Consider the following 23342-nt stretch of genomic DNA (forward strand, 5'->3'; position numbering starts at 1 on the left):
CACTGTACAAAATAAACTTAGAGTCTTCATTTCCTCAATGTCGGACGTTACATCAGACTTAACGTTTTAAAACATTGGCAAAATCACCAAAAAATCTCTAATAGCAAAATATCAGAATACAGTAAGATGTAAGGCAGTGTCCTGTTTATCAGTTCAAATAATTATATCTGGATATAAAGACTATCCGGCTATTAGAACATTTAAGAAGGAGGCATTCTGTGCCACAAAGTTAAAAATGATTTGATTTGAAGGTTGAAGGTTTGGTAATCCAAAGTGACCTAAAGCAGTAAAGAAAAAAGAAGTAGCCTTATTGTACATGTCATGAAAAATTAAGAAAAAAATGTTCATTTCTGTAAACTTCACTAAGCTAAAGAGATCCAGAAATGTTACATGTGGCACAGCCTCCTTTTCTGATTTTCTTTTATTGTTCCTTTTGGATCAAAGGCTTTAAAATTATTGAAAATTCTGTTTGAAGAACTAGATTATTACTAGTGTAGGTACAATTTGAAGTTGCTGCCCATAAATCATAGAAAAAACTGTCAGTTCTGAGCAGAAAAGACAATGGAAGGAAAAGACAAAATATCTAATACAAAAAATATATATACCCTCATGGCTGGTTTCCAGTTCAATCTCCCCACCGTACGTCCCGTAGCCCCCATCAGTTCGAGCCCTGACTCTGAACACGTAGGTGGTCCCAGGCTTCAGGCCGTCCACTGTCATCATGTTGGATCGAGTCTTTAAAACCGTGTAGTTCTGTTCCCGCTGGTTCTGAAGAGGAGCATTAACCAACAGGAAATAAAATAAATACTCAAAACAAGGAAGACATAAAAATGAGAACGGTTTTGATCTGGAGCTCTGGGCTGCGGTATCAAGAGACGCAGACTGAATAGAGATGTTTAAATCTAATAGAACGTCTTAAATTGTTGAATTTAGCAGTCTCTCGGAATCTAATGCACTTCACGACATTTTCGGCACTGGTCCATTTGGCCACATTTATATTTGAGCATCTGTCAAATCCCAAATCTTATCTTCTCTTAACTCTGGGGCAATATGTGGTTACTAAAGCTGCTTCATTTTGTTCCTCGATTACCTTCCAGGTGCGTGCACGCACACTTAGATGTGTGTGTGTGTGCGTGTGCGTGCGTGCGTGTGCATGTGTGTGTGTGTGCAGAGGGATGATGAGAGAACAAGTTTGTCCGCCAGTAAGCTGATTCCCTGCTGAGACGCTGATACTCCACCTAATGTAAGACCTTCTACAATACGGATTAACAAGATTTTACTGTTAATACATGCCAGCACACACAGACACACAGGTCTAATTTCATCACCTTGGCTGTGTTTTACAAGGTTTGTGGGACAGATGTGTGGTTAATTAGCTTGATGCGAGCAGTGGAGGGGATATGAGAAAGAAAAAAAAAAGGCAGAGGAGCCGGAGCGATAGCGGCACGTTTGTGATGAAAAAGTCATTAGAGACGTGGCCTTAGGCTAAACCCATATCCTGCCAACATGTAGGAGCACAAGGAAAACAGGAATGAACATTTAACTGTAATAAATCTGAAAAAGGCCTGCTGCAGTCATTTTGAAATAGTTTGATTTAGAAAAAAAAAGGAGAAAGAAACAATGAACAAATTTATATTACTTGCACGCTACCTGACGTTATTAACGTCTTTTAGGGTTAATAACTAACATCCCCAACCGCATTTAATATCTACAGATAATTCAAGTCTTCTGGTGTAAAGAACTACAGTATAAAAAATTTGAAATTTATATGCAAATATGAAAAATTTGCGAAAAAAAATCATTTTAATGAGATGCCACAAAAGGTGCTGAAGCAACCACCAATTTCTCAGAGCATACAGCAATGTAAGCACTCCTCCTCCCTCAGCTGGTGCTGCACACGTTTGGTCAGCTGGCTGAAATCAGGCTAACTGAACCAGACAAGCAAACCTGCAAAAACAATTTCAGATTTTACAGCAACAATAAAAACATTTATTTGATAGGAGACATTAAAGGGTTTTTAGTCTGTACTTTTGTTCTGATCTAAAGTAAAATGACAACACAAAGTAGCGCTGCCTTGCATCAAGAACATCCCCGAGACATGGCTTTCCTCCACAATCCAAAAACATGCATGCTGCGTTAATTGTTCTATTCTAAGTTGCCCTGAGGAGCGAATGTGTGTGGGTCCTTCGTGCCTCTGTGTTGGTCTGTAAATGACTGTTGGTCTGGTGATAGTCACCAAGGATACGTAGGTGTAAATAAAGAAAGGATGGACATATGGCATCGATAACCCTTCGAATGATTTATAAAGAAGCTGACGCTGCGCAAACACAGCGATCTGTTTTTTTAGCAGACTCTCAGTGTAATATATAACCTCAATGGACCATGTAGGACAAGTGATCTGTTGTATCCTGTTCTCAACCTCGGTCAATGAACATGCAGGAGTTGAACATTTTGGCAACCTTTTGGACTTTTCAGCGTTCTACATTCACACGCATATAAACTGTGGTTTCAATCATTTTTAACCGTGTTAATGAAAGACGCTAAAGCCAAATTTTGGAGCTGTTCCGATATTATTATGAGCAGGCGAAACCAGACTGCATAAAAACAACAATCTGACGTGGGATTCACATTTCTGATCGGTAAAACTCTACTTTAGAATCTTTAAGAAATATTTTGACACAAATGTTTTGAGTTTCCAGAGAACGAGGGGACATTTTTATACCATAACACGTTTTTTTCTACAATAGAAAAATCTAATTATATTGTCCCTGTCGGCAAAGAACAGTGCTTTTCAGTGCCTCCCCTCACCTTCTCGTAGTAGATGACCTCATACTCCACGATCGCCCCATTAGGTCTCTCCGGACCCTGCCAGGCCAATGTTACACTGTCCTTGCTTCGCCTTTCCTTTAGCACGACGCTCACTAAAACGACAAGGAGAAAGCAGGAGCAGCAAGGAGAAAGATAAGTTAAAATGGTTACAAAAGAGGAACAAAAAAGCAGATGGTTTGGCTAAACAAAGACATCAGATAAAGCATGCCCACGACGCTTTGTTGCACAAAGCCATATTGCAGTGTGTTTGTCATACATTTTGGTAATCACACAGCCCACGACGCGTTATGTACAGTACACGTGTGTTCGCAGCGTTTAATGAAGCGCACGTTTATGCTGCTCATAGGAACATCATGAGATCTAAGCATTATCAACGTGAAACCACGAAAACTGTGTGATTTCCTGTGCAGTGTTTCCACACTGGGACACCTGCTCTGGTGGGATGACGGTGTGGGTTTACTCGCCTGCGCCTGTATTTGTGCAAATGTGTGAAACTCGGGCTTATAGCTGCGAATAGCATGTGCAGCACATAATGTGGTTAACAGCCTCCTCCGCCCCTTTTCACTTTCCACTACACACACATCCACGCGTATAGTACGAGGCCTATTACTCATCAGCACCTTGTCATGAACACCTATCTTTTACACAAATTTGAGTCCCACCAAATGACAGACACACATACTATCATGCCTACACGTGTAAGCGCAGAGGCGTCAGGGTCATTTTGTGATATCAGTGAAATTCCCCATTGCAGCAAATTAAGGTTGTCACTTTTTTTTTTTCTTTTTGACGGTACAGTGCCTTGTAAAAGCATTCTAAATAATTTTACGCATTTTAACATTTTCTCACTTTGCAACCTCGAATTTGAATGTGTTTTAATGTGATTCTGTGCAACAGACCAACATAAAGTTTAACGCAAGTTTGAAGTGGACAGAAGAAAATTAAACCTTTATGCTTAAAGATTTGCAAATCAAAATCTGGAAAGTGTGACATGAATTTGTGTTCAGCTTCACAGAGAATTATTTGCAGAACCACATTTCATTGCCTTGAAAAGGGCACATTTTAGCATTTTATGCACATATAGAGATTAATTTGATCTCCTAGTTGAGCTAGATTAGTGGAAGAGCTTCAGCGAAAATGCACTTTTAAGTGTTACCACAGATTTCTGATAGCATTTAGATCTGGACGTTGAGTCATTGAACAGGTTTTAGCTGCCATGTGTTCAGGGTGATGTGCGCCATACATCCCATTCAGCATGTACACCAAAAAGTGCCAGAGTTTCATTTTCAGCACGTTTGCCTTGTTTGTGGGACGTTGGTAGCTTTTGTTCTTCTTATCACTGTTTCATTGAGAGCACAACTAATCGTTGTAAAGTTTCGGCCCTTTGCAGCTCCTCCAGAGAGACCATGAACTTCTTTGCAGCTTTTCTGATTCATATTTTATTTATCAATAACATGTACACTTTTGAAAGGCGCTGTTAGTTCTCAAGAAAAAGAACATTTTAATTTTACACATTAAAACTCACGCTCAGGAAATATAACAATCCGGCAGATTTCAGGTTAAAATTCTGCTCTTTGTGTTTTATCGACGGTCATGTTTAAAACCATTACTCAAGCAAATGTGCACGTTCTCACCTGTCTGCGATGTTGTAACATTTATTACCACCGTGCCTCTGGGGGTCGGACTCAGATCTGAAACTCCGTTCTGGCTCTCGATCGTAAAGGTGTAGTTGGAGTCCGGCTGGAGGTCAGTGATCAGCACGCTGGCCGACGCGAGCCCGAACTGTCTCGGGACAAAATGGACGCTGCTGCCGCACGGCGCGCACTTTTTGCCTTCGCCGGAGCATTTTCTGCAATGGAGGCTGTAGGTAATGTCCCCTCTGCCTCCCGTGTCGCGGGGCGGTGACCACTCCAGGGTGACGCAGGTCTCATTCACAGAGGAGATGGGATTCTCTGGAGCAGACGGAGGACCTGATGGAACAGAATGGAGGATGTAGGTTTCTGCATGTGGAAAAACTTCATTCAATTCGTAACTGGAAAAAGAAGAAAGTTAAACCTTGTTCCCCACCTGCCCCCTCTTATCCTTGATGCCTACTCCTCAGCTATTTCCTTTTGCATCCTTTTTGAACTCTATCAATAAGAAAGGAATACTTGTAAACAAAAATTTTTAAATCACAGGAGCAGAATAGCCCACAGCGAAAACAAACGCTGCCTGTGAAATCTGACGCAGCCTTTACCTTCTGCCCTAAAGCAGAGACGAATGGTGAGCTACAGAAGAAGCTCTTTCCCTTTGCAACACCAGTTTAAATAGCAACATGTTGCCATTTCCCGTTAAGTCAATTGTGCTCTTTATGAAGCTAAAACACAATCTCTTCTTGTCGTACATCTAACCAGACGTATAAATGTGTAAATGTATTGATACAGAGACCTTCTTTATACTTTACATCTTGTATTTCTGATAGGAGTTTTGATAGTTGAGAACCATTGCTTGAGAGAACTCTGTTTAATTAACGCTCGTTTAAGAAAACCCTTCAGGATGTTATTCCCCTTTGTATTCACACCATCAACTAAGTAGAGGTAACGTCAATTTCTATTCAACTCAAAAAGATATTCTTATCTGCTTATTTCTAGAACAGTTCCAGAGCTGCTCTATGGCCGCCTCGCTCTGCTTTTGAGAAGATTCCAGCACATCATCAATGAACACTGAGCTCATTCAATGCCATTCATTTTCCATGGAAACCACTCGAGAGGAAGCCTCTGATTTTGGCTGCTTACAGCCCAGCGTGGTGTAGGGATCTCAGCCATATGAAAATTTTGCTGGACACAGATGCCAATTTCTCATGACATCTCATCAGGTCCCAGCTGAGCAACGAGCCCCAGGGGGTCCAGGGGTGGGGGGGGGGGGGGGGTGGGGGGGGATCAGTGGGGCCTGGGACCTTGTCTGATTGGTCTGCGCTGACAGTGAGCGCCTCTTCACGGTGGAGGACGGGTGGGTAAATGTTACTGAGCTGCAAATCCCACCATGGTCTTTTCGCCATCCCCCAACTTCACTGAGTGATACTCAAGAGTCTGTCATCACCATTACTACTGATCAGCCTTTTTTGACACTTTTATGACACTTAGATTATATGACTTTTATAGACTCCTATTTCCCCCCCACTGTTCTATTCATTTCCTGGGTCTCAAGTGTCATTCTCCATGTCTATGAATAATTCTTTCACCTTTTCTCCTTATTTTCTCATTTTTCACTCTCAAACCTGGAAATGGTGCTGCTAACCACTCAGCATTGCAAGTGCGTGTATGTGTGTGTGTGTGCGCGCTTGTGCGTCTGCGGCCGTATATATTCGAACAAAACCGTTACTCATTTCCAGCTGATAACACCTGTCATATCTCACCTGCTACAACGATTAATGAGTGTAATCTACCATAACCCGATAATGGGTTTGGGTATATCTGTCCATGCTTGAGTGTGTGCATGTGTGTCATATGTCTGCACGTGTGTGTTCCTCTCCAACATGTCCAACACGCCATTGTTGTAAATCCAAGTCTTATTATTTACTTCCCCTGCGCGTTCTGAGAATATACAAAACGTTAACAAGATTGTTTATACTTCTTGAACTTTTTACATTTTGTCACGCTATAAACACAAATGTTAGAGTATTTAATTAGTATAGGAAATAATTCAGTGGAAGGATGAAAAGAACCATGCTAAGGTGCAATTATACCTGCAGATTCTTTGGGACATGTCTCTGTCTGCATAGCATATCTAGAGAAATTTTTGTCCAGTCTTTGCTTTCTTTGTTACAAAATAGCTCAGTCATGTTGCCAAGACATGGCTGAGGTTGTTAAAAGTCTTGAAAAGATTTACAATTGGAAATACATACTGACTTGTAAATCTTGCACTAACATTTTTCCAGACCATTCCATAAAAATCCCCTGCTCTACTGTATGTTTAGTGACGTCCTGCTGGACGGTGAGCCTCTGCCCCAGTCTAAGGTGTTTTACAGGCTCTAACGGTTTTCTTTCAGGATTGCCCTCTAGTTAGCTTCAACTAGCTTCCCATCTACTCTGGCCAGCTTCCCTGTCAATATTTACACAGCATGATGCTGCCACCACTTCATATTACCCTTAGGACGGTTGCAGTTGAAAACAAAGACTGAAAATGCACTGACTGCACCCACAAAACTATACTCCTTGGATGCATGTGCACTGTAAGTGTGCAGGCTAGGAAGTGTACACACTTAAAATGGCAAAGCAGTCATGCATTGCAAAGTCTTGTAAAAGTTTATCATCAACCTATTAAAGAAGATAAAATGCAATATTTCCATAAAATTAAAATATACACCTCATCACAGTAAACAAATAGCATTAGTGCTGTTGGTGTAAATGACATGTCAATGTAGCAAAGTTGTTGTTTTTTTTTTTTACGGCGTTTGTATTACTCACGTGTGCAAGCCATTGAGCGTGGGTCGGTCTCAGCACGGTAGAAGCCTTTCTCACAAATGCACTCCATGGCCTGTTCATGTGGAGACGAGCTGTGAGGAGGACATTTGGTGCAGTAGGCATCTGTGGCTGAAGCTTTGTACGTTCCAGGTCTGCATGCTGGAGAGCAGAAATAAAGAATTCAATTATATAGACTTTAAACATTAGCCATGCAATATAAAAATCTAGCAGTCCAGTAACTTTATTCGAGCTTTTGAAATTATAATGCCCGCCATGTATATGGGATTCAAAGCATTAGTATTAGAATAAAGTTATTCCTTCTTCAATAAATATTATACGCCTTGTTTGTGCTGCAGGTGCAGTGATGCCCCTCTTGGCCAAAAATGCCCCAAAATAATTTGTATCTTTTTAGCCTCAATAATGATCTGAATAATTCTGCATTATTAAAATGTCTCTCCCACCGAAGCAATTACAGCAGTCTCTGTAGAAATCCAAAACATACAAAAAAAGAAAAAAAAGCCTTTTTGGCTCAGTTGCATGTTATGAGTTATCTTTTAAAAGTGGGGGCTTTTCATTTTTAATGATTCATAAATTAGAGTTCACTAGCATAAAAAGATTAAAGTTTGCATCTATAATATGATTAAATTGATATCCAAGAAAAAGAAAAAAATGTAAAAAAAGTGTTGCCTTAAATAACAGTTTAGGGTTTTTGAAATGAGGTTCTGTTAAAAGGTTATAATGAGTTAACTTCTTATCTTTAGGATGCGACCTTTAAGAAGTCTTAGTGCAAGTCCAGATTCCTTGGACCCAAAGACTGAAGTTAATGGCTAATCCAAGAGAGGCTAAGATGAAACTGAACTTCTAGCATCTCTAAACAGTTCAAGTCTGTCGATGTAGTTCATGCAATGACCATTCAGACCTTCATCACTTTAGCAAATTTGAAAATTTTAAAGTTGCTTAACTATTCACATGAAGGGTTATGATGTTCTTGAGATTTGAATTGTTCCAAGATGGTACAAGGTGATTTTATAAATGGCCCCTTTACGACTAGAAATTAGTTTTACTGTCCGCATGTAACTAATTGAGTTAGACAGATCAGCTGCATGAGAGTTTTCTACTGCAAGTAAGAAATTTAGCTGCTCATCATCTTTCAACAAAACCACATTGAAAAAAAGATTCAAGACGTTTCAATTTGATCATTGCTGCTGGTAACCAAGGGACTGTATCTGTGTCAGTCATGGGCAAAAATGTAAAATGCAATAAATACATAAAAAATATAAAGTCAGAGCAGTGATTAAAAGCAGTGGTTATCTAAATCTGACATATAAAAGGTTAGTTTTGTTTGCATAAAACAACAAATAACATTTTAAACCAAAAGAAGAAAGAATATGTCCACAGGTTAAAAAAGAAAAGAAGAAAAAAACAAACTGCCGGGCCATTCAGCACCCACGGCAAAGAGAAAGCAAACAATGTTGGATTTAATTTATTGTGACATGAGTTCCACAAGAGATCCTTTCTCATCAGGCTAAAGGCTTGCAGAACTACAGGCCGTTTCACTACAATAACCCAACGCAACAGCAGATCAGCTGCCTTTCCTCCTATGTAAGAATTAGATTTTGGCAAAACCAGGAGAACAACGGTACGCGGCCTCGGTCACAATAATAATCGCAATAACATCGCACGATTTTTGCTCTTGGTGTTTCCGTGGTTGCATGTTAGTCGTTACGCGGAGTCATAAAAGTGAGGAGGGAAAGCCCTGATACCGCTCAATGGAAGCAGCCCGGGGACTTGAATGATTTCCCTCTTGCATCCTACGGAGGGAGAAGGAATTCCTGGCTTTCCTTTCTAGCACCATGACTCCAGATTACACATGTATTTATTTACACATCTGCAGGCCTGGCAGTCCCATCTAGGCAAGCCTTTCTTACAGCCGTGCTAAAGCACCGTTGCGGCATGAAATGATGGCGTCTCCAAACACTGTGTACGTATTTACATTTACCGCAGGCTTGCTTGTGTGCATGGATCAATAATGCGACGTATTCCACCAGGTGCTGATTACATGTTTGTGTGCCAAGAAGGTGTTAAGCATGCAGCAGGTGTGTGAATGCAGCAGCTGATTGCTTGTACCGCTGGTGAAGGTCATGGATTTAATCAAGCGACACGTCACTTCTCGTAAGAAAGCTGTAGCTTCTCACATAAGTATAAACACCCACCCACAGGCACGCACACACACACACGCGCACCCCCACGCACACACACACACGCGCACCCCCACGCACACACACACATGCACACGCACACAAACAAACACACACATGTACATAAATTTGCTCGATGTTTCTGTAAACCAAGGGGCAGCAGAATGGAAATAGGGGCCTAAAAGTAATGTGAAATGTCCCTATGGCTGGAACTTCTTCCACCTGGATGATGTACTCTCTTGCATACAGACAGTATTTTTAGGCAAATCATTCATCATACAGGAGCCTAGTCCACTGGTGCAAACCCCCAGAGACCCAAAAGAACAGCGAAAAAAAGGACGTGTGCTGTGTGTGCGAGTGTGTGTGTGTGTGTGTGGAGGAAATAGAAAGTAAAGGAGAAGGAAGAAAGGGAAAGGAGTGATAATTCTCAGGGGCTTTCAACTCTTTCCTCCATCCTGTCGGGTTCTAAGGTATAGGGGTGCCTGTGTGCTGTGCTGGTGACCGTGTTTGTGTTCCTGTTGGCTGGGCTGTAGGAGCGCGGTGGAAAAAGCAGCTTTTCTCTAGAGGCCGAGCATCCGGAGAGTCCTGGCTGTCCAGCCAGAGAGGCACAAAGGATCCCACTGCTAAAGGACAGACATGGCAACACATGCCAGGCCTGGCGACCGAACAACCGCCCGATCTAAAACTTTTTGCGAGAATGGCGGCCTGGCTATGTGTGGAGCCCGCTTAACCTTAATGGTTCTGCTTGCTGCTCCCGTGTTCCACCTGACTCTCGTTACAATTTTCATTAAACATCTAAGGACATCTTAGACTTTTAATTTTACACCGCTATACACGAAAGCTAGGTTTGCAAGCCGTTACACCTGTATGTAAACCATTTCTCACAGTTGTTCATTTAAAAATTCCTTATATTTCCAGCACAAATTTCCAGAGCTCTCTGTCTCTATTAGCCCATGTTTAGGCATAAATAAAAACGGACTGATGGGAGTAAATGGACAAAAGGGTTTGGATGGATGGACAGACATCCAATCAATGGAGGGATGGAATAACAGATGGGTAGGATGGATAGACAAACAGATGAACTATACAACATTCAAACAAGGGGATAAGAGAATAATGTCTGAAAATAAAAAATATGTTTCCATACCCTCTTTTTTTTCCCAGTTCTTATCCACAACATAGAAAATACTAGCATCAAATTTCCCCCGTCTTCCAGGCTATATTTGGAATGCGCTCAATAAATTATTTTCCTACAATCCTGATAAAAATTGGCCTCTGATGCAGGGTCCTATTAATTATTCATGTGGTCACCGGAGAGAGTAAGTGTATTCATGCCAATCGATAGCTCTTAGATATGATATAGTGCTGCTGTTGAAGACACACCCTCAGTCACCATGCTCTGATTGAGATGGGAACAGGACGACTTCTTCCCTCGGGAAAACACTGCACATCCGAACTGATTGGAGTCTGTTGATTCAATTTCTAACCTATTCGACTCTTTATAAGTCTGAAAATGGTTTCATTAACCTTTCAAGGAACATCAGAAAATGGAAACGCTGTCCCAAAAGATTGGGTGATTTACTATCATCCTACCGGTCAAACTGATAAAATGTGCTTTATATATATCCATCCATTTTCTTTACACCCTTGTCCCTTAGTGGGGTCAAGAGGGTTGCTGGTGCCCATCTCCAGCTAACGTTCCGGGCGAGAGGTGGGGTTCACCCTGGACAGGTCACCAGTCTGTCGCAGGGCAACACAGAGACACACAGGACAAACAACCATGCACACACACACTCACACCTAGGGACAATTTGGAGAGGCCAGTTAACCTGACAGTCATGTTTTTGGACTGTGGGAGGAAACCGGAGTACCTGGAGAAAACCCACGCATGCACAGGGAGAACATGCAAACTCCATGCTGAAAGACCTGGGCTGGGAATCAAACCCAGAACCTTCTTGCTGCAAGGCAACAGCTCTACCAACTGCGCCACTGTGCAGCCCTATATTTTTTTTAATCAGGTTTTATACATTTATACATAATTGTGAAGAGGAAGAAAAGAGAATAATTGCTTAACTTAGCACCTTTGATTTTGATAAACCTAATACCACACTATTCGCTGAAGGTTTCAACGGTCAGGGCAGGTCAGGGAGAAAGTTTTGGACGACTGTGAAGCAGGGTTAGGTATGAAATCAAATTCTCGGTTATGAAGAACTCTTCTCGATCCACCATCTGTGATGGATTCACTAATGTAGTGTAAAACAGTTTAAAAGATATCCCAGTCACTGTTTTTGACTTTTTTACAAAATCGTTAACTACATTTTATTGAACTGTCGGCTGCAATTTTATTCATCAGTGTAAGAACTGTTATTTTTATTTCATCTGACAAGTTGCACCACAGTCATTCTGATGTCTGGAAAATTTTAACCACCAAGCGCTACAGAAATCCATAACATGCGTCTTAAGATAAAACAAAAAGAATGTTTTGAGATATTTTTTTCTTATTTGCCATATGACTTAAAATAATGAAACTCAATCGTGTAGTGACTTTTAGTTTATGGACAAACCATAAGCTAAAAGTAAATAGGAAACCAGAAAATGGTATAATTTACTACAACTGAGGTTCTGAGCTTTTCCATAATCATCACGCCGCCTATCAATACAAACCAGGTTTGTGTTTCAAAGTCATTTTTCTCAAACTTTATAAAAAAAAAATACAATTCTGTTTTGTGTGCTTTGCGCATATGCCTGATCAGAATAGCAGCTTCGTTCTACAACGAAGCTGGCTCCATCCTCCATTCCATTCAAGTGCTTCTCCTAGTTTAGGCTCTGATTGATCTGTTTTCCTGCTTTTCGTGGCGCTTGGTTCAAGTCAAACATTGGCCCGGTCCTGGCTTCAACATAAAGGGCAGAACGAGGATGTCTATGTGTGTTTGTAAATAGGCGGGGGGTATAGTTGGGCTGTTTATGTGTATGTATGTGTGTTCAGCGAGTGAAGTTGTGTAAAGCTTGCTGGCCCACGGGAGATGAGCTCCATAATGGTCACTATGGCAACAGGCTTTCAAGATAGAACCCTTCGAGTACCCCTCGAGTGGCACAGCTCCTGGAGCACAGAGCAGTCTGTGTGCTTGCATGAGCGCGCATGTGTGTGTGTGTGTGTGTATACAGGCGTTAGTTGAGGCAAGCTATTTAAAAATTGATACATCAAGCGTCAGTGGAGAGATCTAACAAGATTGAGTCTGACGTCCTTCGCGGCCACCGAGGTCGCGTCTCCGCGTGTGTTTGTGTGTGTTTGTGCCCATGCCCGTAAAAAAAAAAAAAATGCCGCGGATCGAATTGACATTGCACTGAACGAACTTTGCACAGATGCTAATGAAAGTTGTGTTGCAACTTATGGGTGAAAATAAACATGCAGGTGAACCATTCAACATGCAATTAACAGTATAAACAAACCCCCTTAAGCTGGTGTTTGCTCAGCAAAGTGGGATCTTTAGATTTTGTGTCATACATTATATGTAATCCAGTTTCTGATAGGAAATAAGAATGTATCTGTATTTAGAATAAATACCATATACAATTGTCCTGAATCAACAGGAAAAATAAACAAATCAGTCAAACATCTTGTGCTGCTTTCTTGGATGATTTTTTTTTTGTTATTTTAACAGTTTCTCTTTAGTAATGAGGTTCAGTTCTTTGGGTTTAAAAGGTTTAAAAGGCCTCTTTACCATCACCCTAATCTTTAGCTCCCTCCGCAGATTCTCTATGGAACCACTCCAAAGTATTGGAGTGGTTCTTCTGACAGCGTGCTTCACTGTCAGAAGAAGCACAGTGATAAAAGAAATTAAGGACTACTTATGAATGGGTTATGAATAATTTGGGCTTAACGTAGCAAATGAATATATAACTACAACTTAAATATTGTATTGCTGGCAATGACGCAGCAGCAACACTGACCTAGAGCTACGACAAGCATACACTAAATTCACCTGAACATCAGCATGCTGGACGCTTGAAGCTAGCTGTAAACTGCAGCTCAACCCATGACCCACCTTCCTATATATATATATATATATATATATATATATATATATATATATATATATATATATATATATATGCAGACTTGATGTCTTACGAAATCTCTGTCCTTTCCGCACATTTGCACCCTCATGTCATGCACATATCATGCAGATTGGAAAACATTGTGACAGCAGCTTACGGGCACAAGATGTACCACAGAAATTACTTCTGCCCTCAAGAGGCCGCTACTAGAGAAAGACAGGTTAGCTCCACATGTGGAAATTGGACACGGGCGATGACCACATGGACACTACAGCGGTCCATGATTGACATTTCAGAACTGATTGTAATGTTTCCTAAGGAGCCTTTTGAGTCCCCCTCCGCTTCACAAACACGCTGATGCACACGCATGCGTGCACAGGGGGTCAGGCCAGCTTTGAAATGCTTTATGATGACCACTACATGAACCACATGAGTACACGCCGGCTGCTTTCTGATCCACTCCGTCTTCTGGATACCAGCCAATTACTGAGAGCGACCAAGAGGAACTCAGAGGATTCCTGCCTACGAACTCTCTGCGTATCTGTCTGTTCTCGCCATCTTTTATCTGCCTCTGTTTTTATCCTTATTGCTTCGCTTTTCCTCAGTGTTTGTCAATTTTTAATGTTTTTTTTTTGGTTTTGGTCTTTGTCTGTGCCTTTCCTGTGTTACATACTTTCTCGGGATCTTTAGTTGAGTCATGTGTCTGTGAGTCTGCCTTCGAATGTGTGCGTCTTTATTTCCCACTGGGCTGTCTGTCATACTTTGACCCTGACCTTCTCTAGAGCTCCTGCACAAATATTTACTCTCTTGCTGACAGACACACACACATACATAAACCCCTCTGAGGAAAAAAAAAAAATCACAGGGAAATAGAGGAAGCTCAATTTCATTGCAATTACGTGTCGCACACATCCACACAGACAGACACTTTTCTAGCTGTAACCCAAGCTGATGGCACACTAATTTTGAGCCCGGGTGATTATCCCGCTGTCTAAAAACAGATTAAATTGATACCAGGTGCATGTGTTTGCGAGAGTCTGTGTGAAAAAGGGTCATGGACGAGAGGTGGATGGTGAAGGAGAGACGAAGAAGAGGAGGGAGAAAACATGACAGGCCTATAGTGGTCTGCTGGGAGTTAGCTCCACAGTCTGAATAACTTATTCTTCTGTTTGTGAGACTATCAGGCTAAAAGGCCAGCAGAATGAATGGGTAGCTTGTCTCTTCAAGGAACTTTCATTGCTTCAAGATCTCCAAATCCATGCAAGTGCAGATGTGTGCCATTGTCACACAGTTTCCTCATGCAAACCGTTGCAGTATAAACGTGCCGACATCAGCCAGCCCCGTGACCACTGGAGTGCACGAGGAGCGGTGCACCTCTTTTCCTCACCCACGTTATTTTCAGTTCATCACTCTCAATAATTCATCCTCTCGGGTAGAGAGGGAACGGAGAGCTCCATGGTTCTTTTCTCCGTCACTCTCTCTTTCTCACACACACACACACACACACTCAGTGTCAGAGGTAGCTACAAAGCCATGTTCTCTGTGTCCTCAAGCTAAAGTTGTAGCCGATTGAAGCAAAATACGGTCCATGATTTGTTTCTTCTTATTCAATAAACGCTTCATAGAGTTACAGTTCCTGGAAAAAGCTTTCCAACTCCTCCTGAACTTTTCAGACCTTTTTTACATTCCAACTGAAAACTTTGAATCTATGTTATTTTGATTTTATGTGATAGACCCACACTTAGTAGTGTGTAACTGTGAGGTGCGAAGAAATTGTAACAAGGCTTTCGACATTTTTTGGTCATAAAGTTCAATAATGGTCTCATCTGATCAGAGCACCTTGTTTGCAAAGTTTTGAAAGAATATTGCCATATCCTTTCAATTTTCTCTTACATTCTACAATTAAGAGCAACTTTTTGTTGGTCTAATGACTAAAAGCAAAGCACTTTCGAGTCAGAATTGACAGTGACTAAATTTGATTGAGTTTACAATGAGTAAAATTTGGTTAAAAAAAAATTGCTAGCTCTTGACCTTAAAACGTTGAGGTCTTGGCCTTGAGACCTCCTGAGTAAATCGGAGCAGAAAGACTTCAGCCATCATTAGTCAAAGCATACTTCTCTTGCCGCACTCCCAAGTGATGACATGCTGTAAATTTGTTTGCGCTCCCTCTAAAATGCAGTCTAACATCTGCTCACCAAACCTTGTGATCAAAGCAGCGCTTAGGAATGATCTCACTTCCTGTATAGTAACTGGGCTGCCAATTTAATTTAGCGGTGGTGGACAAATGCTTTTGAAAAGCAAAGTTTCGTGTGGCTGCTCTTGTGAGGCCTGGTGTAAAGTTTTGAGCCAATGTTGGTGAAGATTAAAGAAAAATAAAGAATAAGGCCTGGAGAAGATTTTTTTTTTTCATGAAATCCAGTGGGGCTGAAAATCCAATATTGGAAAATCTGACAGCACAGAGTGCAAACAAATAGATAATGAAAACATGACCTCCCTGGAAGAGGTAACTAACACTGAGGCAGTAGAAGAAAGTCACTCTGTCAGACAGTTACATTAGTGACAGATCAAGGGAAATTATCCACCTGGATATTACTCTAAATCAATATGAATGACTCTATATGCTTCAAATATTATCTTAACCCCCCTAGTGTACAGATGTCTGTCAACGAATAAAGTATCCCATAAAAAAAAAAAAACTTTCTACATGCATCTTTGGGATGCATGCCCCTGTGAATCCATTCAGCCGCACACAAAAGAGGAAAATTGCCACTGCAGGTAGTTTTTTTGTGCTAAACAAAGTCCAGCTAAGGCTTTCCATCTGAGTAAGTCTTATCAAAATAATTCTGTCGATAATGCCACCTTGAAAGGTACGAGAACCCATCGAGCCTGATGCGGCTCCTTTCACACAGCAAGGCACCGGCGTGAAAGCAAGTCATAAAAAGAGGCTATGGTGGTGGTAGACATTACTCTCGTGAATAATGCTTCTGTTTCCTTCTCCTTTCACTTGGAATCATCAAGCTAATCTATGTATGCATGAGTTGAATTCAACAAAGTGCAAATCCAAATTCCTGTTTGTGATTAGCATCAAAAGGATGTTTCTTTCTTGGTTCCCAGTAAACACAATTTTGACAATCTACTGTAGTATTTCACACTACGAACAGCAAAGTACTTAGACACATGTAATTCTGAGATGTTGAAGACATATATTTTTTGCATGGTTACCGATTACTCCGGAATGGGAATAAAATGTTACACCGTTAAATTCTAGTTGTTTTCACAGCTGTTAATTTTAATTTACGGAGGGATGTTACCAAAAACCCAGCACACTTTAATGCATTTTAAAAGTGTTTTACATAACAAAAAAAAAATGGTGCATATTTGTGAATTGCAAAGAAATTATATTTTACAAGTAAAATCCTGTAACTAAAGTTATCCTTAGTCTTATGCACTGCTAGTTGTCAATATACGCAACATTTTGGATGAAGGGCAAAACATTAAATGTTGTCATATTCATGGTTTTTATCAAACTGCAAACAGGATTTATTATGCCACTGGTTGAACTGCACTTTATTTTGTGGTATAATAGTAAATTGGGCTTAAATATCAAAACATACATTGAAGTTTGGCTTTCATGTAAAAAAAAGTATGAATATTTTTGCAAGGAATTACAAAAAAAACAAAAAAACTAATAAGCTGGCCATATCAGACTCCTGGTAGCTTTCTTTACACTTTACACAGACAAAAACTCAGCAGTAAACACACAGAGCAAAACTCAGACCCAAGTTAAATGTACCTCTAAATATTTGCACTGAGAGGGAACTGAACTCAACGGACCATTATTAATAGTGACAATGAATTTGCTCCATCTTTCAGCAGTCTTTGTGCTACGTTTGTTTCAACAATTTCTTTGTTTCAATTAATTAGCGGTTTCTTTTGGATGCAGAACAAAGGTGCAGCTGTAACATACTCAAACGCAGAAACAAATTGGATTTCAAACACGGTCACATCTGTTTGTATGTATATTAAAAAAAAGAAACAAAACCAAAAAAACGCCTGTTTAGCGCCGATCCAATCGTACATCTGGAAGCCATCCATGAACTAGAAAGAGAGCGAGGGAGGGGAGTCAGGGGGGGGGGGGGGAGGGAAGGGTCAATGGCTGCCTTCCTGTCCCTCTGTTTCCTGCCCAGCAAACCCACTGGCAGCCCGAACGCCTCCTCTGCTATCTGAATTAACACAGATTTAACACTACGGAAATGTGAAAATTCTTAACTTCCCCATGAGTACGCAGATATTTATCCCTAACTGGAGCTCAGTAGCATATGGAAGACGACCAATTAATGAGAAGTGTACCCAAAGGCAACACGCTCTCCCCTCTACACCTCTCTCCTTTTGTGCCGCGTCTCCCTATAGGGAGTAGAGCTATATAAGGATGTGCAGAGCTGAAACATGCATGAACAGTTCTCCAGTCCTTGGCCTGCTTTTTCTGCTTTTCTCCTGGGGGTTTGCTTGCACAGCTCAAACCACTGCGCCAGCCAGACCCAGCCTAGCTTCACAGTATCCACTCCCCTCCAACGCCAACCTTTTTGTTCTCAGGTTTGGCTTAGGCTAACATCTCAATGAAGCAGACATCCCCCACCTGCCCCCCCATGGTGCTAAGGCGGGGGGAGGGGGGCAGCCTCAGCTCACTGTATGCACGGCGAGCAATCGGCCATGGAGTAAGAGGAACTTGTGCTTGTGGAGAGTCGGTGCGAATTGACATTATCTGGGTCAGTGCAGTGTGGGTATGTAGACTGGGACTACAAGCGTAGGGAGGATACAGCGAGAGCCTAAGCCTTTTTTTTTTGTCATTTATTCAAACACAAAAGAGAGAAGATGAGACCGAAAAGTGGGGAAAGGGATGGCGTTGAGGAGGGACATGTGAAAGAGAGGAGATAACAGGGAATAAAAGAGAAATTAGGAAGGAAAAGGTGGCTGTGATTAACCAAATAAATGGACCTGGACAAGCAGAGCAGCAGCGAGGCTCGCACAGGCAGGTGGAGGACAGATGACTGGCCTTTACGTGGACCATATATTCGTTTGTCCTTTAAGTACATCTGGCTTGTAATAACACCCTGCTGCCTGACACCTCAACAGCTTAATGCCCCAAAGCCTGCAGGAGCGTACACACATACACACACATTCACACACTCCACAGACTGTATACAGCAACAAAAAAAAAATCCCCCAACAAGCTTTTTAAATCCTTCTGTTAGCTGCCCACCACCTTCCTACACACACCTCTGAGCTGTCGAAAAGAGAAGAGCGTGCCTGTCCTTGTGCATGAGAAGAGGCTACTGGAGGGCAGCTTTTAGCACTCAGACGTCTGCATCTGATCTACATATACTGAGGCGCGTACAGGCGGATCAATGCAGCCACAGCTACAAAGACATTTGTAGCTGTGGCTGTTGTTTGCAAAAGTAGAGAAGGAAATACTCTCGTCGGCCACTTTATTAGGTCTGCTCGCATTCAGCAGCTAGACGAGGTAAAGATGACTTGGTGAAGTTGATACAAACAATTGAAATGCAAAAGAGAGGCGATTTATGCAGATTTGAACAGGGCATACTTGTTGATGCCAGTCTGAATACTTAAGGAACTGTGGGGGTTTTCCAGAACAGCTCAGGGTTAGAGCGACTGGTGGAAAAGAGAAATGCATCCAGTGGAGCAAAGTGGCAAACTGCTTTTGTCATGGTTATTTGGAGGAGTAGTAGATGACAACAGGCAACAGGAACCCAATTAGCCACTTCCTTCAGCCAATGTATGCGAAATGCCATCTCTAAATGAACAACCTGCAGATTCTCGAGGAAGGTGAACTACAGCAGCAGACAACCAAACCAGTCACGATTCCTGTCAGGAAACCGAGGTTATCTTCACACAGTCTCACCAAATTTCAAACATTTACAGATTGGGAAGCGTTTACCTGGTCCAATGAGTCTGGATTTCAGCTGCAACACTCAGATGTTTCATGTTGTCACAACAATGGCTCCCTATTTGCCGTTTACAGCTGCTCTTAGGAGTGTGGGACTGAGAAGTAGTTTGCACGCATGTAAGAACCAGAGAAACACTCCAGATATATTTCTGATGAGGAAATAATATCAATATTACATAATACCCTCCCTTATATCCATAATATTCCTCATAAAACTTTCAGTTTTCTCTGGACAAAGTGAAACTTTTCTCCCAGACAACAAAAGTTTTAACTCCAACTTCTTCCCTGCTGGGCTGCCGTCAGACCTTGGTATGATTGACTGAGCAGCTGAGCAGTGGGCCTTTGATTGCTGCATGTTATGTACTTCTTGACAGTTTTTTTCATCTCCATCCCTTAAAGCACAATTTTAACACTGGACTTTTTTTTTTTATGACTCACAACTGTTTCCTCATGCAAGAACTCCTGTTCAGCTTTGGCTGGAGTTTTCCAAATGGAGCCATCATTTGGTTTTGATTTCTACTACCGTCCAAGAAAATAAAAAATAAAAAATGCACACATAATCACTTGAAATGCTATAACATGTGTTACCATACAGTTTATACACAGGTTCAAGGATATAGCGCAAACCTGAAGTTAATAGGTAATTTAACTCCCATGGTTTTTTTAAGCAGAACCACATGAAGAACTGACTGGTTTAGGAGCTTTGAAAAAGTGCAGTGCTTTCTGTCAATACTGGAAGGCAGAAACAAGTACAAAAACTTATTTCACTCCATGAAAAACAGTGAATTTTCTTTTAAATGTTTATTGTAAGAACATGTATTACAAAATCGTTGATACCACAATCGGTGTCACTCCCCACAGTTCAAATAAAGTAAAGCTAGGCGGTGAATGAATTATGTTACATTTTAAGTTGATCACAACGCTTAAGATTTATTATGTGATTCCCTAAATGTGAGCCTGTTTCTTTTAGCTAGTCTTCAAAGCTGGAAAAAAAAAATAAGAGAACACACTCTTCGAGAAAGGCAAATGTGTACTTACTGTTGTGATACCAGAAAAGTGGACACTAAACTCGATCATATCTACATTTAGAGTACTATACTCTGACGCCAGATGAGAATCCTATTTTATATTTTGATCACATATGGTGGGGAAAATGTTTAGGGAGTGAAAAGAAAAGATCAGAGTTAGAGAATTTCAGACGCCAAGACTCAACAACAAATATTTAATTTCATGACACATTAGATTAAAAAAAGGACTGGATTTTATTCAGTAAGGTCTCCCAAGATTTGGCAGAGAAAAGCCAAGAGACAAACTTTTATAGGTGTAAATTCAGAAATGATCCTGGGTCTTAATTTGTTTTTGTGTTCATATTTTCCTTGTATAGCAGTCTGATGTATTCCTTAGTGGTCACTGTTGATAGTAATCCTCTCCAAATCAATCTATTGTAAAAATGGTCAACCTAGAGGTTGACCAAACCTAGAGGTTCTGTCACCAAGAATATTTTTTCCCAAAAGCTACAAAAAAAATAAAGAGTTTCAACTCCCTGAATCTGTGCGACTTCGTTCAGATTTACGTCCACGGCTGAGCAGCTGATTCACACACAACCAAAAATGCACACTGGACTCGTTCCTGAGTGATTTGAACTTTGGGCAGTGAAAAGAACAGCAGGAGCGCTAAGTGGAATCAGTGACAGAAAACTCTGAAAGGGTCCTCCAGTAAACTAAGCTCCCGCTTCATGCTGACAGCATCAAACAGACAAACGAGTAAGAACAAAACGAGAGAAGGGAACCCATTAGACAGCTGTAGCTAGCAGGAACAAGTACAGATAGACGTGTCGTGCTGACCCACATTGCATTTGCCTGCTTTGGAAAAAGAGGAGATGAAAGAAGGAAAACTTGTGTTAAGGTGACGAGTGCCCGTCCTTTAAGCGCTCTCCTCCATCTCTCTGGCATCTGATGAAGTAATTGGGGCTGTCAGACACACAAAACGCACAAACATACACCTGGATAAAGGTACGAACACTTACATACGGACTCACACACACACACAAGCACACACACACACAAACCCTTCGGCATGAGCCCCTGGAGGCTTAAAGACAGAGAGGTTCTACAGAAGCATTCACTACATTCCCTACCAGCTGTAAGAGACAGAGACAGCAGGAGAGGGCAGGGGAGTACCAAGTGGAAACGGAGGTGCTGGAGGAAACAGTGGCAGACAGACACAGAGAGGGCAAACAGGAACAGAATGCACAAGAGACACCCAAGGAGGGAAAAGAAAGCAAGCGAGGGAAAGAGGCAGAGGGCTACACCAGCACAGGGCGGGGAGAGATGGAGGAGAAGTGACAAGTGTGTGTGAATGTGAAAAAAAAGGGATGTCTTTGATTTAGAGTGAGAGGAAGAAATAAATTAAACAGCTCCAGAGGCAGCAAACAAAGCAGAGCAGTGTGATTTCAACAGAGCAGAGAAGCTATGACCTCTGAGTAACAGTGCCTTCGGAGTGAAACTCAGTAAAAACAATTTAAAAATTGTTCCTTTTTTTTTTTTACAGCACAGATTATGTCATCATTTCTTGTTAAATTAGTCTTCACAAAATGTCCTTTTGTGTGAATGCCGCTACACCGGCTCAGCAAATGTCAACCGCTGCTTTAAGCCTGCCAACTGGCTGCTTATTTCCAGCAGCCTGGTTCCCTCCTCGCGCCGTCTGCACGTTAACATTTTCGGAATCCCCTTTTCGCTCGAGAAACGGCAGCCTCAGAAAGAGCGACCTGGAAACTGAAAATGGCAATTGTAAATAGATCCATATCTATCAATACGGCCTTCAAAGGGCAGTGATATGTATTTTCCAGCCACATAGTGCCATTTTATAGAAAAATCAAGCAGCTTTGTCACCTTCAGTTGTTATAAAAATGCTGCATGTATCAAATAATGACTTAAAAGGAAATTGACTGTGTAATATGACGCCTTTTTGAAGCATGTGCTCTTTCTGACATTGCCTTCAGCATGTCATTGTAACACTGATTCTCATGATGCCATTAACAGCTATTCTTAGGATCATTGGACTAAAAAGCAGTTCATATGAAAAGCTCCGCAAACACACAGTTTATATAACACAAGTGTTATAGCGTGATATAAAGATTTAAAAAGTGACTTTTACGTACCGCCTCCCCTTTAAACAACACTGATTAGTCAATCCAGGATAGTTGAACTGTACCTCACATGGTCCAGCGTTCTCTACCCTGCCGTTACATGAAATCTCATAACCCCAACCATGTTGAGGTTCCAACATCACCACAAGTGAACACAGTTTAATACAGGACTTGTTAAGCTCCAACTGAGGTAAGAGTCTTGATTTAATTAGATAAGCCTTTAGTTTGTGTTTGATTGAGCTGAACCTAAACACATAGCCAGTCTACTGATGGATCCACTCTGAAAAACCTCAGAAAACACTAGACAATTCGTTTTTAACCAAACATCCCACAAGTACACTATTCAGGTAATAACTGCAGAGCAAACGTGTTAAAAAAGTCACGATCTGATGATTTCAATCAATCAACAGTCATGTCAAGAGAAATCTTGGAAATGGGGTGACATCAACGAGACATCCTTTTATAAAATGTCTGCAGCAAAAAACAACAGAAATAAAAAAATGGCTTTAATCACCACAAATGCTTGGTTGAAACAAATCCACTTGGATAAATAGTTCAGAAATAAATGAATACGGTATTTTCATTTCCACACAGCTGCCTGTTTTCACATATGTTGCACATCACAAGAACCTCATGATCCAAACTGCGGCTATGTGTGTGAGCTGAGTCCGTTCTTGTCCTGCTGCTAACCCACCTAAAGA

At 41.2% G+C, this 23342-nt stretch overlaps 1 protein-coding gene across 1 annotated transcript in view; it reads right to left on the reverse strand.

Moving 5' to 3' along the window:
* Positions 1-23342, reverse strand: part of epha4b (eph receptor A4b) — a 99329-nt gene that overhangs the window by 38748 nt on the left and 37239 nt on the right. Inside the window, exons 6-9 of the mRNA XM_081598710.1 lie at positions 7275-7430; positions 4464-4799; positions 2809-2921; positions 606-768 (exon numbers count right to left, since the gene is read on the reverse strand). Of these exons, the coding sequence (XP_081454836.1) occupies positions 606-768; positions 2809-2921; positions 4464-4799; positions 7275-7430 (768 nt within the window). The remainder of the gene's footprint in view (positions 1-605; positions 769-2808; positions 2922-4463; positions 4800-7274; positions 7431-23342) is intronic.

Source organism: Poecilia reticulata, chromosome 17 (genome assembly GCF_904066995.2).
Source record: "Poecilia reticulata chromosome 17, P_reticulata-male-v2, whole genome shotgun sequence".
Lineage (NCBI taxonomy): Eukaryota > Metazoa > Chordata > Actinopteri > Cyprinodontiformes > Poeciliidae > Poecilia > Poecilia reticulata.